Source organism: Nansenia antarctica (genome assembly GCF_963989245.1).
Source record: "Nansenia antarctica genome assembly, chromosome: 4".
NCBI classification, from domain to species: Eukaryota; Metazoa; Chordata; class Actinopteri; order Argentiniformes; family Microstomatidae; genus Nansenia; species Nansenia antarctica.
In genome coordinates, this window is record NC_137689.1 from 56,401,025 (window position 1) to 56,412,977 (window position 11,953).

General features: G+C 51.5%; 1 protein-coding gene across 1 annotated transcript in view; it reads left to right on the top strand.

Moving 5' to 3' along the window:
* Positions 1 to 77: 77 nt before the first annotated feature.
* Positions 78 to 11,953, top strand: part of wdr70 (WD repeat domain 70) — a 42,610-nt gene continuing 30,734 nt past the window's right edge. The window contains exons 1-9 of the mRNA XM_080528836.1: positions 78 to 92; positions 544 to 618; positions 818 to 901; positions 1,068 to 1,158; positions 1,507 to 1,732; positions 2,536 to 2,595; positions 3,235 to 3,368; positions 5,370 to 5,523; positions 7,849 to 7,925. Of these exons, the coding sequence (XP_080384962.1) occupies positions 588 to 618; positions 818 to 901; positions 1,068 to 1,158; positions 1,507 to 1,732; positions 2,536 to 2,595; positions 3,235 to 3,368; positions 5,370 to 5,523; positions 7,849 to 7,925 (857 nt within the window). The 5' untranslated portion in view covers positions 78 to 92; positions 544 to 587. The remainder of the gene's footprint in view (positions 93 to 543; positions 619 to 817; positions 902 to 1,067; positions 1,159 to 1,506; positions 1,733 to 2,535; positions 2,596 to 3,234; positions 3,369 to 5,369; positions 5,524 to 7,848; positions 7,926 to 11,953) is intronic.

The following is an 11,953-nucleotide window of genomic DNA, read 5'->3' on the forward strand; positions in this document are numbered from 1 at the left end:
TTTGATTCCTATTCTGCAGACAGTTCTTCCGGGGTGAAGGGTCACAGTCAGTGTAAACTCTGAAAACATGGATCCTAACAAAGTGGGCAATGGTAAACTTCGGCTTTTGTTATTAGACCGCTATGTTTCTATTATAGGATATAGGATATGCATTATTCCATCCGGCGTCCAGCGAGCTAGCGAGTGTTTTCCCTGTAAACGTTTAGCTATGGGGCTGAAAGATGAAAGCTTAGCCCTTCTGAGGGAATGTTTGGTTGTAAACATGCTGGCGTGTGGTACTGGCAGTCTGGCACAACCAGAAGGAGCAGGCAAAACAGAGATCAGTAGTCCCTTGTCTTGGTCCAGCCCAGGCGTTTAAGTAAGAGATCCAAAAGCCTGTAGAGTCGTCGACTTTGGAAGTCAGTTTCAACGGGCTATATGCACCCTCTGGGGTCAGTTCTGACAGTTGTTTTTAGTTTTATACTGAGTCAGAGAGAGATTTGTGAAGCTGTCCAACAGTGAATGTCAACATGTCATATTGTCCCTGTCTGTCCTGTGTTTCAGCGTCCGACAACCCCAGCAATGAGGATGAGGAGGATGATGGAGGAATGGCTGCTGTCATGGGATTCTCCGGCTTTGGTATGACTATTCCCACCATTGCATGACCTGAGAAGTTCAAGCTAATACTGATGCTCATGACTGTAGTAGACTAGTTGACATTTGTATGTTATCTAACAGAATGAATGCTTCTGTCAGAAATGTAACGGGTCGTTGATTGTGCATGATAAACAATGGGTACTATTTGTATCAAGCTGCTGGTTCCTTTTCCTCTCTTCAGGAAAGAAAGCCCGCACTTTTGACCTGAATGCCATTTTTGAGACGACCCGGAGAACAGCAATCGAGAGGAGTCAGCAAGTCCTAGGTCAGTGGCACACTATGGCCTGAGTCATGTTATATTCACAATACTGTTTTGAAAGGAGACGGTTTGAAATGCATTATGATTTGGGCTGTGTGTGTGTGAGAGATGCATTATGATTTGGGCCCTGTGTGTGTGTGTGTAACCCCAGTTGTGTGTCTCTCTCCTTCAGAGGAAAGGCAGAAAGCAGGGGAGAGCTCGAACACAGCCATGGCTTCAGCCTCTGTAAAGAAAGTCAAAGGTCCAGCTGCTGCTGCTCCCAGGTACACCATCCAGTCTCCTCCTCATGGCCAATGACCTGCCAGTACTCTAAGTTTGAATGACTGGCAGTTTCGACTCACTCAGGCTGCGTTCGTGAATTCGCTCTGGAAATGTGATCAGCACTCATGGAATGCCTCTTGTCCAATCAAATTATTTGGTCCCTTTATGAGGTTGAACTTAGTGTGCGCTGCGGCGCTCTCAGAGCGAATTTACGAACGCAACCTCAGTTACCAGATAATCATTGTCTGCTCTGATCAACCTGGTTTTTAGAGAGTAAATGTCTGCATCCGAGTTTCAACCTAGAACTGATTGAAAATGCAGTGTGGCCATGCATATGTATTTGCATGCAGGAAGAAGGAGAGTAAGAGCAGCAGCAGCAGCAGCAGTGGCAGCAGCGGCAGCGGCAGTGGCAGTGACTCAGACTCTGACTCTGAGCTCATCGGCCCCCCAGTGCCCCCGCAGCTCACTGGTCAGGATGATGACGACTTAGTGGGGCCACCCCTACCACCAGGCTACAGAGGCAGCACAGCAGACGATGAAGACTCTGATGAAGATATGGAGGATGAGGAAGATGATGTAAGTGTGTTTTTGTGTTTTCACATTTATCATGTAAGGATACAATTAAACAAGTGCATTCAGACTGTCTTGAGTCTGATCCATCTGCTCATTTAAACCCATTTATAATGTTTGTTCTAAACATGACATCTCAGTCGCAACAGTGAAAAGTGTGCTATGTATAACCACCAGGACTGTTTTTCTGTGTGGTGTTGTATAAACCACAAGAGGGCATCACAGTCTTAGAAAAAGAGTAGCTGGGCGCAATCGACGATGCATCAAATGAATTATCCTGTCTTGTGAGACGACCTAGTAGGTCTACGTCATCCATTGAGTTTGCATGACAGGGATTTAGGGGATACATCGACTGACGAAGCATGGGTTAACTCTCTCACACCGAGCGGCTCATAATAAAAGCCCTAATTTAACGTTTTTTAAATGTGTGTCTCGGCCACTGAGTGCGCCACCTAAAGACACTTCGGCCAGATGGTTTTCTCGTTGAGAATGTGCTCTCTCTCATCTCACTCTCTGGCTCTCCCTGGGCAGTAAATGTCTCCTCGCTGTGTGAGCGTTACGGGTGATGTAGCCCAGACACCCGACTTTCTCAGGGTAGGTGTGATTTCAGGCCGCCACGGGGCTCCGCCTCCAGTGATGTCGTAGCGCTCAGGCCCGACGTCTCGCTCCCGTCGGCCGCAGGTGTACTGGACGGACACATCACACAGTCCATTAGAGCTGAAATATCCTGTATGACTGAGTGGCCCACTCCACCAACCACAACCACACATGTATGACAGTCAACTTCCTCTCTCCTGTGTCTCGCTCAGAATCCGGTCAAGAAGATTCCAGACACTCATGAGATCACCCTCACGCACGGCACTAAAACAGTAAGTCTTTCCCCTCTTTTTCCCCACTGTGTTTATTAAATGCATTTTTTGGGGGGGATAGCACCTCATCATTGCATTCCCAAACACGTCCTTTGCATTCCTAAACACATATCAACACTTATCAACATTTGCGGCTCATTTGAGAATAGCCCGAGGTGGCTAGTTGTGAACAAACAACCACCTAATTAATTAGCATATTTCTCAGTGAACCGCGTCTAGGACTCATTAAAAGGCCAGGCAACGCAGAGTCAGACAAACGACTGGAAATCTCGGCCAAGTTTGAGTCTGTTGCTACACTAAAAGCTTTCATTATATGGCTTGTTTGGGTGTCTGCTGTGTAGTTTAGTCATTTAGATTTTTGACATTTAGCAGACGCTTTTATCCAAAGTAAGTACATGTGTCTAAAGTAAGTGAATCATCTATGCGTCAGTCATCATACGCAAAACTCTATGCTAGGACCAGGGACCATTGGCAGTCACAATGCTAGACTTAATTATTATTATTATTAACAGTAGAGGAACTGTACAGAGGTCTTTAGGAGGGACAGTCAAAATGTAGCCTGAAGAGATGGGTCTTCTTGTCCACGGGTATCAGCAGTATCAGTTCTAACCCCCCCTGCCCCCCCCCACCCTCCCCCAGGTCTCAGCCCTGGCCTTAGACCCCTCTGGAGCTCGCCTGGTCACCGGGGGATACGACTATGACGTCCGTTTCTGGGACTTTGCTGGGATGGACTCAGCTCTGAATGCCTTCAGATCGCTGCAGCCCTGCGACTGGTGAGTGCTCACAGTGAACATACACTCACTGTCTTCCAGAATTTTCTATTTGACCAAGATAGACATGAACAAACATGACCATGATAGGCAAACATGAACTGTAAGAAACACAAACACACCTGATTTGGCCCGCACGTGAGCCTCATGTGTGGGCCATCATGCAGAACGGACGGATCCTCTATTTGAGAATCTAATCGACCCCACCTAAAAGCAGATGGGAGTAGAACGTGCGTGTCCCCGTGTATAACGCGTTTAATCTCCTATTTCATGGAACCCAACAGAGATGGAATTCTCTTTAGGGTTTTTTGTAACCAATGGGCTGAGCTGGACCGGGCTTCCCCTGGATGTGATTAGCAGAACTCTACGCCACATTTAGTCTAGATTACAGTCCCGTCCATTAGCCTCCGCGGTCACTGACACACTGCGCGGGGTCATATTTGGAGAGCTGTGTGAGGCCCCGCTGTTGCCCCTCACTCCTAGGGCTTCTCTCTTAACCCGCTCAACTGAAGCAGGGAGGAGCCGTTCATTTGGCTCTGTGTCTCTTCCTCCAAAGGAAATCCACGTCCCAGCCCCTGCAGATAGAAACAGTGATGGTAGTGGAAAAGCGCCATTAGTCACTTTCATGAGACAATGGGCAGAGGGCTCTGGTCCCAGTTCCCCCCCGCATGAAAACACAGCCATCTACCTCCCTCTGTGTTAATGCTGGACTGGATATTGACCCGAACCGCTAACTGCACTTGGTGCGTACGTCCATGAGGGAGCGCCTTGTAAGAGCATAAAGATTAAGATCGTTTCGTGTTTTTTTTACCATGGTAAGTGTCGTGTGTAAGGTTGGTCATCTGCTTCCAAGCTTAGAGATCCGAAGCAAAGTGAGACAGAGAGAGTCAGTCGAATCAAAGTTAATTTATCATTGCACAGGATACAGCCGTAAACGCTATAATGCAACACTTTAGACACGCTCTACACCTCCACAATCCTCAATCAATAGTGCGAACAGTGAAACAATAAATGTAGCCTTGGGTGAAATATAGAGAGATAAATGGAAATAATCATCAAGTGTGTGTGTGTGTGTGTGTGTGCGCATGTGTGTGCGCGTTCACGTGCGTGTGCAGGGGTGAGTGCAAATAGTCTCTAGTACAGATGAGCAGCTGGTATTGCTGCTGGAGGCGTCAGAGTCTTATAGCTTGGAGGTAGCAGCAGTCTCGGAACCTGTTGGTCCAGGGCCGGATGCTCTGGTACCGTTTGCCAGATGGCTATGGTCTTTCATAATATTCCAGGCCTTCCCCAGGCACCTGCTATTGGACCTGTGATCTCATGGAAACCCAATTGTACTGTATAGCCTAATAAACAGTCAATCAGAGTGGCTGAGGGCTATGGGGCAATAGCTGCCTGTTACTGGAAAGGTGTCTGGTCCGTTGGCTAATACTTGAATGTTTGAACTTTCTTTCTCTCTCTGTCTGTCTGTCTTGATGAAACCCAGTGTGTGGTGGGGCAGGGGAGGCTAGTGGAGGTAGAAAATCGGTGGACGGGCTCATCGTAGTGTAAGGATCGGAGTGAGGGGCGTGATGGTTATTCCTACCTCCCCCGGCCTCCCCCGGTGTAGTGTAGCCACGGCCAGTCGTTCCCCTGACACAGTCTGATGGGCTTTCCATAGTGTTGAGTCTGGGGTGTGTGTTGTTGCCTTTGCTACAGTTACGTGACAGGAGCCTAGAGGTTGTTTTCAGAACCGTTTTCAGGATTAACAGCTGTTAAAGATCACAATGCCTTGGCTCTGAGGTGTTACGCAATCACCCCCCCCCCCCACACACACACACACACACACACATACACACACACCGCACCCAGGTAGATGTCTTTCAACAGCGCAACAACAGATGTTTCCTAAAAGAGACACTGGCTGAACGATTTAACGTCTTAACCACAGGAATGATCAGTAGAAGCTGAGCGTTTTTTCTTCTTCCCTTCTGTGTCGTCGTCGTCCCCCCCCCCCTCCCCCATCAGCCACCAGATCAGGTCCCTGCAGTACAGCAACACCGGCGACATGATCCTGGTGGTGTCTGGGAACGCCCAGGCCAAGGTGTTGGATCGCGACGGCTTCCCCGTCCTGGAGTGTGCCAAGGGAGACCAGTACATCGTAGACATGGCTAACACCAAGGTACAGTACGCCCTCTTCTACTTTCCTCACTAACGCCCGGAAACACACCGCAAAGCGTCAACCTCAGCAGCGCGTGTGCCTGCCGGAACTGCTGCTGCTGCTGCTCTCACGCTTGCTGCTTCAACATTGGCTGCGTGTCTTCTGGTGGCTCTAACGGCGGAGCCCTGCCAGCCCCTGAGTTTGGCCTGCAAAAATTCTGATGTTACTCAGAATGGAAGGAGCGGACACTGACACACACAACAACGTGCTCCCCTGTGGGTGACCCCAACCCCCCCCTGCCCCACCACCTCCCACCCCCTCCAACAGTGCATCAGAGTAGGGATATGTCTGTGTCACTCAGTGGTGAACCCTACCCAGCACTAGCATGTAGTCAGGGTTGTTAGCTGCAGCCGGTGGTTAGTTTGTGTACAGGGGGGGTAATGATGTGTACTGTACCTCCAGCTGGAGACAGTCGGAGGCGGAGAGGGGTCACCGGATTCTAACCCTGTCCTGGTTCACCCAGTGGTGAACTGGGCAGGTTAGCGTTCAATACTGTGTGTTTTTTTTGGTTGCGTGAACAGTTCTGCTACCTATTTAAAGGCTTTAAATGAATGTACATTAATAAAGTCTTGTAGTCTTGTATGGTGGGCGGTCAATGTGACCCATCCCGGATAGCTACCACACAAGACACTCCCAGTAGAGATATGGTACAGTAGCAGTTACCGTCCCCATCAAGAACTACTCAGACTTCCGCCTGCGGCTGACATTGTGTTGACTGTCAGTCGCCGCGGTGTCCCTAAGCCTCCCTTACATTCCTCTGGAAGCCTGCTCCGTTTAGGCAAGAACAGACAACAGAGGCGGGTTGACTGAAGCTCCTTAGTGGAGCACTGAAGATGACCCATGTAATATGCTGTGTCCAAATGCTATGCCCAGGATCTGTTTGTGATTAAGGTGTGTGTGTGTGTGTGTGTGTGTGTGTGTGTGTGTGTGTGTGTGTGTGTGTGTGTGTGTGTGTGTGTGTGTGTGTGTGTGTGTGTGTGTGTGTGTGTGTGTGTGTGTGTGTGTGTGTGTGTGTGTGTGTGTGTGTGTGTGTGTGTGTGTGTCTGCGAGCATGTGTGCATGTCAGTCTGTTTCTCTTTAGTCATTGGCCATTGACTCCCCTGTGCTACATCAGATGTGCACGATGGTGATGGTAGTGGTTCCCCCAGGTCAATTAAAAGGCCATCAGAGAGAGCGGACGGAGCTGTTTGTTTTGATGTCCTTCCCCAGAACATCATGGAAGCAATTCAGTCGTTTACAAACAATTCAGTTGTCGGCCTCAACCTAGCAACTCAGTGTGTGGAATGTACCAGAATGGGTTTTTTTGGTCCTCCATTTGGGAATATCAAAATGTAGCCTTGTATTATACTGACACGAGGCCAATTGTAAATGGTGGATCTAGTTACATAAGAGAGATGTTTTACCTAGATGGAGACAACAGTGTTTTGGAGTGTGGGGGTAGTGGTGGCCTAGTGGATAGATCCCACCTGGGAACACCACCACTAGTGTGCCCTTGAGGGTAAGGCACTTAGCCCTAAGTTACTCAAGGGGAGACTGTCCCCGTAATCTCTAAACGGAAGTCGCTTTGGATAGAAGCGTCTGCTAAATGGTAAAAATGTAAAACAATAAAAAAAAAAAAGTCATGTAAGACTAGACTCTAAAGTCTAAATCCTGTTAAACGGCAGTGGAAGTCAAGTGTCCATAACCACGTTGATGAAAGGACCCCGCTGAGAAAGTCTGACAGTGAGCCGGCCAGGCCGGTCTCTTAACATCCGCCCGTATGTCATTCGGTCATCTCCTGGGTAGCGAACCCCCCCCCCCCCCCCCTCTCCGCTAACTGGCCTGTCAAGATTGAGATATGTCACGTCTGACCTCCTCCCGGAGACGTCCTCCTGCCCTCACAGTGTGAGAGGACCACTCTCTCTGGGGCAGCCCCCTCTTTGAACATGTTATTTGTTATGGCTAATTCTCCGCATGGATGTTTTAGCAGGGGGGGGGAAACCTCTGGAGGTCACACTGCTATGAGCTCATAGGTTTGGGGATGCTCTGGGGGGGGCCGGGCCGGGCCTGGCTGGAGTTAGTGTCGGGGCTCAGGGTCTGAGGGGCCCTTGCTGGAGGAGAACCCATGGGCCAAAACGCTAAGGGCACACACTGCAACTTGGATTGAAAGTTGTGTGGTGATCTTTTTTCCTTCTCTCAGACCGTTCCTCTTGTTTAATTGTGCTATCAGGTTGATTGTGATATCAGGTTTCTGTAGGTGATGGATCGGATGGAGCGTTGAACTTTTCCTGGTTGTTATTGTTTCAGGGACACACCGCCATGCTGAACAGTGGCTGCTGGCACCCCAAGGTGAAGGAAGAGTTCATGACCTGCTCCAACGACGGGTGAGTGGTACGCGCGTGTGCAGGCGTGTGTGCAGGTGTGCGTGCTCGCTCGCACATGTGGTGTCTTGTCAACAATGAACAGGGCTATTACAGAGGACTTGAGCTTGATGGAGGGGGTTAATGAGGGGGTTAATAATCGCCCTCCTCATTTGAGGACAGGGATTCCTGTGTACTGGGACTGTTTGTTGTTGTCTTAGCTGGGCCACGTTGGCTGATCCAGGAACCAGAGGAGGATGGCGGGAGCCCCGCAGCATGTACTGTACCTTTAAGAACCGCTTTCCACTGAGTTCAGTTGGGCTGCTGGATGCATCAATATGGCTCTCTGAAAATTGTCCAGTCAGCACTTTCAGTCTGTCAGCACAGTCCTCAATCTAAATCTTGTCAAACTTTGGCCTGCTTCAGTCACTAATTATCTCATAACATACTTCTTCGCTGTACTAAGTTGCTTACCTAGCTATTTACGCTATTCACCCGTTAACTCCTCTGGACATTTGGAACTGTCAGCAAACGCAACATGCAGTTTGATGCTTCCATAAACAAGTCCCTAGTCTCTGGCTCGCACGGTTTACCTTGGCGTCAAACATGTTGGTTTCCCATCATCCCCTCTGTCGCCAGCAGGGAGTCCCCTAGGCTAGCTAGAGGACGGCATTCCCTCGGGGAGACTAGAGTGATCCTCCTCCTCCTCCTCCTCACTGGCACAGTCCTCTCAGCGCTTTTGTATCGGTCATGTCCTCAAGTTAAATCCAATTTACGCTACACTATCCTTTAAGACCCATAGTTTGTTATTTCCCCCTCTGAGCCCGTTAGTTCCCTGTGGCGCTCAAACCATTGTTGATTTTCAATTTGTGTGGGTGTGGGGTGTGTGGGTGTGTATGTGGGGAAGAGGGAGAACCCTTAGTGATGACTTTAACTGACTGTGGCAGGCCGCGGTGTGTAGAAACCCAACACCATCGTCAACAAGGCGGAGGACCTTACCCCCGAGGGTAGGGTAAGGGGCCGGTGTTTACCTCTCCTCTCACAGATGTGGGGGCTGGTTTATTTAGCTTTCATTGAGGTCTCTGGCTCTCCTCCCGCGACACGTTAACACTGGGTGTTGCCCCCGGGTGGGAGAGGGAGAGGCGCGCACAGGGAGCCGTTCACAGCCAGCCCAGCCCAGCCCAGCCCAGCCTGGCCCAGAGCAGCTGCAGATGTGGAGGGTCCCCAGGCCCGGCGGCTGAGCCTGGGGGTCACATCAGCACCCTGGCCCAGAGGCGGGGGGGACGGGGGACGGGGGACGGATGGACGGACGGCTCAGGGATTGGCTGATGTGGGAGGGGGATGTCTCTCTCTTTCGTTTCTCCCCTGTTTCTGTTTCCGTTTCTCCCCCGCCCTCCCTCTCTCACCCCCCCCCCCCTCCCTGCACTCCCTCTCTCCCCGTCTCACCTAATTACATGTTTCACTCCGATAGCCTCGGGGAGAATCTGATTGTTACAGTGGGTGTTGTGAAATAAAGGTGGGGAGGTAAAGGACCCCCCCCCCCCCCTACACACACAGACACACACAGACACACACACACAGACACACACACACACACACACACACACACACACACACACACACACACACACACTTGCACTCCCATTCAGTGGTCTCAGAGGGGGAGGCTGGCGAGACCGGACCACTGGGCTGGTGTTTGTTTGGCTCTAACAATGGACCGGTAGTGGGCCAGTAGTACCACCGGGTGCTTGGTACCGTCTGTCTGTCTGTCTGTGTTCCCATGTGAAAGAGGTTGGGCGGCCATGAATCTGACCACCCAGGTACTCCCTCTTTCTCTCTCTCGTTGTGATGGAGACAGATGCCTTTGATGTGCTGCTGCTTTCAGTGGTGTTGTAAAGCAAGGTGGCAGCCCCCCCCCCCCCCCCCCCCCGCCACACACACACACACACACACACACACACTCTCTCTTTCTCTCTCTCACTCTCTCTCCCTCTCCCCCCAGCTCTTGATGGAGCAGACCTTGTGTGGGGGCGGGGGGTGCGGTTAGCAGCATGGAGTTTTTGAATGTCCCCACAGTGATTGAGTCTGGGATGCAGCTGGCGTGTGGAGAGGCTTGGATGTGAGTCTCTGATTGCTGTTGACATGTTCAATTGCGGAGCGGCAACAACCTATTTTCCTCATTCTCTTGACGTTTTTTTCTGTCGGGGATTACTCGGGTTTTCGAAAGGGCTGACGGCACATTGCGAGCTAAAGGCATCACTCTTACTGGATCCATAGGGCCCGGTATACGTGCGAACTCGCAGAGTTACTTGAAGGAATTATCCGCTGGAAGAACACCTGTTTGGACGCTTCGGGAAGACTGATGCTGCAGGCCAGTGATTGTGCCCTCAGAAAGGCTGTGGTGTTTGGCTGTTCCCCTGTGGGGATATGCCCTGCCAAGATTAAGCAATTTGTTTTTGACACAGAGTAATGGGGATGTCCACACACACACACACACACACACACACACACACACACACACACACACACACACACACACACAGACAGTCCTGGTCTTAACCCTGTGAGGAATGTTTCGCTGGAGCCTGAAGGCCAGGGATTCCCTACATGCCTACAGGCCTGTCTGGCTGCAGGTTCTGTGGTCTGCAGGGCTGGGATGACTGCCCCAGAGGAGAGGAGAGGGGTGGCAAGCAGGCAGGCAGACAGGCAGACAGGCAGACAGGCAGACAGGCAGACAGGCAGACAGGCAGACAGGCAGACAGGCAGGCAGGCAGGCAGGCAGGCAGACAGGCAGGCAGGCAGGCAGACAGGCAGACAGGCAGACAGGCAGGCAGACATGCAGGCAGACAGGCAGACAGGGAGGCAGGCAGGCAGGCAGGCAGGCAGGCAGGCAGGCAGGCAGGCAGGCATGCAGGCAGGCAGACAGGCAGACAGGCAGGCAGGCAGGCAGGCAAGCAAGCAAGCAGGCAGGCAGGCAGGCAGGCAGGCAGGCAGGGAGGCAGGGAGGGAGGCAGGCAGGCAGGCAGGCAGGCAGGCAGACAGACAGACAGGCAGACAGACAGGCAGGCAGGCAGGCAGGCAGACAGACAGGCAGGCAGGCAGGCAGGCAGACAGGCAGGCAGGCAGACAGGCAGGCAGGCAGACAGGCAGGCAGACAGGCAGGCAGGTTGTGTGCTGGAGGTCCACCAGTCTTTATGACACGCCACCACACCACATCTCTCCCCCCCACACACACACACACACACACACACACACACACACACACACACACACACACACACGCACTACTCATGAGGCCCGTTGAAGAATCGCCGTTTTGAAACACGGACACAGAATACAACGTTTCTCTCGTCACACCATCAGACAGACCGTGGTCAGCGAGCCACCTAAGCCCTGGCAGTAGGAAGAGTCCGTGGTGTCTCTCCTCACACGGAAAGTGTTTTTGTGTCTCGGCTCGGCTTGGAAACGGACACCGCTCCTCCTGGGATCACGCTGCTATCTCCTGACTTAATTGCTCATATCTGGCATACCATGCTTGTCAAGTCCAGTATTTCCCCCCATTTCTCTATGGAAGTAACCTTACACTCTCAGCCAAAAGCATGAAGCTGGGGATGGCCTAATTTGGGCTTTTTTCTGAGTGGTTTAGCCCCCGATCACGAGGCTATTAAGGGTGATCTCCATGGAGATGTGGAGTGAGGACAGACATCTCTCAGGGGGTCTGAGAGAACATGTCGGGGCGTTAGGCACGGAGACGCCGCAGGGTCATCCACAGGCCAGCGCGTCTCAGACTACAGGCCGCCCTACCCAGCATGGTCCATGTCCCACCCAGGAACATGCATTGCGCGTGTTCGGCCATACATATACCATACACAAGAGTACAGTGTTTTAACCTTTGTTTTGGTGTGTGAGTGTGTGTGTGTGTGTGTGTGTGTGTGTGTGTGTGTGAGAGTGTGTGTGTGAGTGTGCGTGTGAGTGTGCGTGTGTGTGTGTGTGTGTGAGAGTGTGTGTGTGAGTGTGCGTGTGAGTGTGAGTGTGCGTGTGCGTGTGAGTGC